The sequence below is a fragment of the Neodiprion virginianus genome, chromosome 5, assembly GCF_021901495.1.
Source record: "Neodiprion virginianus isolate iyNeoVirg1 chromosome 5, iyNeoVirg1.1, whole genome shotgun sequence".
In the NCBI taxonomy this organism is placed as follows: Eukaryota; Metazoa; Arthropoda; class Insecta; order Hymenoptera; family Diprionidae; genus Neodiprion; species Neodiprion virginianus.
The window spans coordinates 24,835,396-24,841,603 of NC_060881.1; the positions used below are offsets into that span (position 1 = coordinate 24,835,396).

The 6,208-nt window shown below is 39.8% G+C and overlaps 1 protein-coding gene across 1 annotated transcript; it reads left to right on the forward strand.

Moving 5' to 3' along the window:
* The first annotated feature begins 595 nt into the window (after positions 1–595).
* LOC124304532 (ras-interacting protein RIP3-like) lies at positions 596–4,971 on the forward strand. The gene is made up of 4 exons (XM_046762903.1): positions 596–694; positions 2,548–2,818; positions 3,356–3,717; positions 4,555–4,971. The coding sequence occupies exons 1-4, from the start codon at positions 683–685 to the stop codon at positions 4,708–4,710; spliced, it is 801 nt and encodes a 266-aa protein (XP_046618859.1). The 5' UTR covers positions 596–682; the 3' UTR covers positions 4,711–4,971.
* Positions 4,972–6,208: the final 1,237 nt, after the last annotated feature.

Here is a 6,208-nt window from a genome sequence, read left to right on the forward strand (position 1 = left end):
CCACATTTATTTATTTATTTTATTTTATTTTATTTTAACTGTACTTCGACAGTACGTGATCGATTGACAATGAAAGTCAAGTTCCGCCTGCCTGACCTGGACAGAGATAACACAACGTGTCGAATCGAAGGAGTTATTAATGGCAGCAGCTCCCAAGGTTCGATACAGAATTTCAATTACCCCGCGACAGTTTTTTTGGAGTCATTAGTCATTACCTTCCGATCGACTGGTGCAGAGTGGCATCAAGTATGCAAATTCGGTTTCATACCGAACGGGAATTGAAAATGAGCGACATCGTTGAAGTGGCGCTGTATTTCCGCGAGATGAAAAATGAGGAATCCGTCATAATTTACCGCAACCACTTCGAACGCTTCGTTAATTCGTCGACTCGTGACGCCAGGGACGTAAGTCGAGGAGCACAATCACGGTGTAGTTTCTAAGACAATTGCGATTCCAGCGTCGTATTACTCGGGGAAAGTGAACCTCTCTGATCACCGTTTGTAACCTGCACTATGCCAATCACGTCTCGACGGACTCACTTCCGACGTATATAACTCCCCACGACATCGTTGTCCTGGTTTAACTCTCAGGAGGGTTACCTGCGAGCAAACGATTCCGATCATACCGCAGTTGCACCTTCGAAGACACGCATCGCTCAAATCGACACTGGTCAAATTTAATCATGGATTTAACGGTGAGCTAAGCACGTTTTTATCGAATTAACTCCTTCGGTCACAGTGGAATGCTCAGCGTTCCACCTCAAAAATTTCCATTTCTCGGCCTCATCACAGTTTATTTACAACTTCGAATAGTCCTTGTTACTTCGTACAATCCCAAGGACCACCGAGTAACAAGTTCCTGCCAGAATCATCGAATTTTTATAGTTTTTTTCGATTTTACATCCGCAATATTGAACCCGCCATCTTGGATTTAGAAATTATCAAATTTTGACTTCAGATTCGTGCTCAGCGACCACAAAAACCCCCCGAGTAACAAAATTCAGGTCAGAATATTGGGTTCAAAAATGTGCAACTGGAAGGGTTGATACATATACAATAATTCACGTATGTGCGGTGCGATGTATTTGCCTTTGCAAAGTGTTAATGAACCTCTTGAAATGGAAACGTTTTTTGAAGGACTGGAGTGAGTTGAGAAATTTTTTCCCACAACGCGATTTGTTCGCTCAAAGTATAACTGTGTTTCACAGACATTTCACGATATATTCAAAGCCTTTGTAATTCTATAGGAGTGTTCTGTGACTTCGTCACGTTGACCAGAACGAACAATATTACAACGATTCGAATTCTTTGACCTCAGTTTCAGAATTCGAAGAAAGATCTTGGCGTATTTTATTTAAAGAAAAAGAAAAGAATAAACTATTGAAGTACCCAGGTTATAAGAAAAGACCTAGCGTCCTATTTCAGAGACATACTAGCAGTTGATCGGCCGTGTTGAAAAAAAAGGAACCAAATTATTATCTTCACAGATTTAAGTTAACAATAAATCGTGAGTGTACATACTCATGCGAAGTCATCTTCTGGTGAAAGCAGGATCTCATCCAGTTGAACTGGATAACCGTAGCAGCACTTAAATAGTGTTTTTATTACCCAGAGGTATCTGACTGATTAGTGAAATGGAAATGTGATGTGAACCTCTCAATATTCCCACTCAAAGAATCCAAAGGAGATTGTATATTTCATTTTCAATTATGGTAACGATCATCAAGTCAGTCTTGACCCATCTCATTTGATCTTGAACTTACCCAACTCAACATGTCGGGTTTAATTCAACATTAATCATACACAATTAACATAAACGCATTGTTTGAATAAGAAGATATGAGTTCAACCTAATTGTACTCATGTACTTTGGAATATGATTAATTAATTGTTCTCGGAGAAATCCGTTATGAAAAGATCCGTTGAAGATGGCGAACTTTTCGAGTGTCCATCCTTCAATTCAAAATGTTCTTGAATACCGACTGCATAACTCCGTATTGAATGTCTTACAGGCATATTAATCTTATCGTCAGAGTCTACTTTTTGCGCACGGTACAATGACCTAGCATTCTTTGCAACCCTTGGACTTTGCAAAAATTTCGAAACTTGAATTCGACGATTAACTCGCATGAGAAAGCGATTAGCGCGATGTTCATGAAAGCTATAAACCGTGTAGATTTCCAGTGGCGATATACAAACGATTCAGCGTGGTGAATGATTAAGGCTCGGTAGTGCGTGATCGTTCCACGCCGCTAGTCGAAATGCATGAATATTCAGTGGAACAGGTTGCCAACGGTAGTTGTGGCTGGCGATAATCCCTGAAAATTTACGTGAAAAATCCGGTAAATCCTGAAAATAATCGAAAGCTCTACAAGCTTGCAAATGAGCGGCAGAATGCCAAACAATGCGAACTGTACGAACAAAGGGAAAAAGAACCGACAAGCCAACTCTTGGCACTCGGCACTCCTGCACTTTCCAATTTTCACAACTTTCCACGTACTTCGAAGCTAACTCGTAAAAATGACCACTGATTTCCATCCTCCTGCAGAGAAACGCAATCGCCCTTGGGCTGTTCTGCGTTTTGGCGACCGCTGCGGAACCTCCGGTACCACAAGGCATCAGAGCCTCGAATGTCCTTGGAGGTTCGGGACAACACGCCTCCTTTAGCTTCGTAAGGCCCGGACTCACGCAGACCTCGTACTCCTTCAACGGGCCCAGTTCACATCAAGCCTTCAGTTCCAGCATCGGCAATCCTCAACTTGCCCAAAAAGTGCTGCCCAATGTGGCCCAAGCCTTGGCCTACCGGAACCCTGGACTAGGTAACGAAAAATTTATCTTTTTCCTATCCAAGCTAGGTATATACCAGAGGAGAATAAGATTATCCAGTCTTGTCATTTTTCAATCTTGGTTACTTTATCCAACGGGTAGTACAATTCCTTTCTCAAATTTCATAGTGCCACAATATGATTTATTGACTTGACAAGTATTTATACGTTTGCTTACGGTCAGGCTTCAAGTACAAATGAGATTGGCAATGAAAGTGCCTGTTAGTGTTAGAAACTATATGCAATCATCTCTGTATCTGATCTGATTCGTCCGAACAGTGAAGCTTGCATCGTGCTTAGTTCAACGATTGAATCATCACAACTTGACTAAACACGTTTTGCATGCTCTGTCGATAAAATGGCGAAAAGACACTGTTCCGAATATGTTTCGGTTGTTGAACGTACTACTCCGTTCAAAAGTAACTTGAAAACCTGAAAAAGTTTCAAACCACGTTCGGTACGAAGTTCCAAGGTCTTCGCCTGGTCCGCTTTACCCGACCTGACTTTTCACCGCCAATTAACTTTTCCCAGGCTACTTTCCAACTGGCCCGATAACAACTGCGTACGCTTCGTCCGGAGTACAGGCTGCACCTGGAGGTCATCCTCCTACTCTCGGAACGCAAGTAGCTTACCAAGGAGCACCGGCTCCTGATCAATCCGAGGCGGCTGCCCTGCGCGCTTACCTTCAGCAACAATACCAGCAACAGTACCAGCAGCAGATTCAGCAACAATACTTGCAGGCACAACAACAACATCAGCTGCAGAATTCTCAAGCTGCACCGCAAGCACAGCCAGACGCCACGGCTTATCAAGCTCAACTTGCACAGATCCATGCGTTTAGACAGGCGCAAGCGCAGGCTCAGGCCGCTCAATCTTCTGAGCAATTACAACAGGTATGGCAAGCCATTTCGGCGAGGAAGACTTATCACGATTTAATGTGGCTGAAACATATTTTTTGGAACGAATTAGACTAGTTCGCAATCAATCGCTGATCAAATACTCTGCAATTTAATTTTGGCGAAACTTTAACACGGTAGAAAATAAAAAAGTTATTCGGAAAAACAACGCGTGGGGTCTTTGGTACAACGTGTTTTTGAATTTCTCTGTGGATTTTTGTCTTAATTCAACAACTTTTCGAACCAATTATGCCGTTGCTCTGTTCTTGTACGAAATTCATTCTTACTACATTTTTAATTTGAATGCAACGCAATTTTTTAATATTATTGTACATATTTTTACTGGAGTTGTACCAAACTTGTATTTATAACGATAATAATATCAATTTGAAATTGGTTATACGAAGCACGATCCATTGAACAAAAAAATAGGGTAACGTGTGTACGAAACAAAGTTCCGAATCGATACTTGTGGGTGATTGATGACGCAACACGACCATTTATGGATGAAGTAAAGCTACAGTTCAGAAATTTTTTGATACATTTCAAACGAGTTTGAAAACTTGCGTAAATAGAAAGAAGAATGTCTGAGTAATACGGAAAGGCTTTCAAAGTAATTTATAGAAACTTTCTCTCCAGCTTAGTTTCGAACTTTTTTCCCAGAAATATCAGAGATTTTCTTATAAATTGTCACTTAAAGAAAAAAAAATCCTTCCTTCAGTCCTTTGACACTAAATTCGCACTATTAAACAAATCGCAGCTGAATTGACACTTGGAAAAGTTTTTACGCCAGAGCTCGAATCTTGCGTACTTTAACATCAACTCTTTTTCCAGATTCCCGAACAAATACAACTGCAACAGCGAGAACAACAACAACAACAACAGCAACAACAACAGCAGACTCAGAACTTACTCGGCGTCGCTTATTCATCAGCCCCTTCGGTCGCTCACGTGAAAGTGAGCGGAAATGGATACAATTTTGACTTTTAAACAGCGTGCGTTTATTACGTGAATAGTATCGGATTTTTTGTATATAGTACACGAACAAGCCAAAGTGCTTGTGCTTTATATCATCGTTATAATACTTTTTATACGTTGCATAGTTTTGTCAATTAACGTCTCACTTGACACTATTTATTCCTTTATTATCATCCGCACTAACCTGTATGATATTGGTCAAATTTGTACTTTGTTACGTCAGGATGTAAATCGTTGGTTGAATATCGTATTCGTGGGAGCTTCTTCCTTGAAACGGTTTGTACTATGAAATTGCGTGCAAACTTAAATGTTACAAATTGCAGATTTGAGACTTATATACTGCATATTTTGTAATCCAACCTTCAGTAACATTGACCCTGATGTCAAAGCTATGACGCGAAGCCGATGAAACGAAGAAGAAGAAGACAGTTGGTCCTATTATCGGTAATGCCATTATCCAAGTCGTTTTTTGAGCAAATAAAGTAAAAAAAATTATACAACGTTTCGTCATTTTTTTAAACCGATTTGCATTTGTCGATACGGTATTTGGAAAATAAGATTCTTTGTGGATTCTTAAAGTTAAGATAGGACGGTGATTGTGCGGATAAAAAAAGACGCGGATAATCTTTGAATGAAAAGATTAGATGCCCTCGCAATACGGTTCATCAGATATTATGTATCTTTTTGCCATAAAAAAAGGAATTAATGTTCTTCATACACGTTAAGATTTAAGCAGTCATAAACCCACATGGTTATTGCATGTACAAATATTGAAAAACGTGTTCAGCTATCAAATTTATTCAGTAAACTGCTGATACTTCTCCAAACATTTTCTGCTGGAAATTTAGTCGTGTACTAATTATACGGTCCGTTTTATATTCCGATCATACCTCACGAGACGTGACCAAGGAAATGATTTCATACCACATTTCAGAGAGCCGTGTTCATCCATTAGACTTTGAACTCTAAAGTAACATTCAATCTCAAGGTACCGTTGCCGAAATGGATTTTACCATACTCGAACAAATTGAGAAAGTAATAAAATAAACTCAAACATTGGAAATCACATCTGTATCCAGTTACTTTTTACACAGGCGTATTGTTGACGAACATTTATCAAGTTTGAGAGACCGCACTGGAATCCCCAATGAGAAAGTTTCAGAAAATTTTTCAACCGCGTGAGCTTACCTCGATTCCCAAAGCTTCCTAACTTGGTTGGAAAACTCATTACTCTCTGTTATCCCAGCTGCAGAATTCGTTATCGACATAATTTGAACTTGTATAATCTATTCAGGTAAGCATTATACTTTTCCTTCGAGGCCTTCGTTTGACAATTCCCCTGAAAACGGTCTGACCGTTCTCATTAATAATTAAAGTATGCAAAACGGATGTAAACTGTTACCGTGACAGTTACGTTTCAATGAACTCTTCAAACTTTTAACTGCGACGCTAAATTTTCATTATTACTCATAACTTTCAAAAAAATTGCTACTGCTCGAAGGAACGCTGG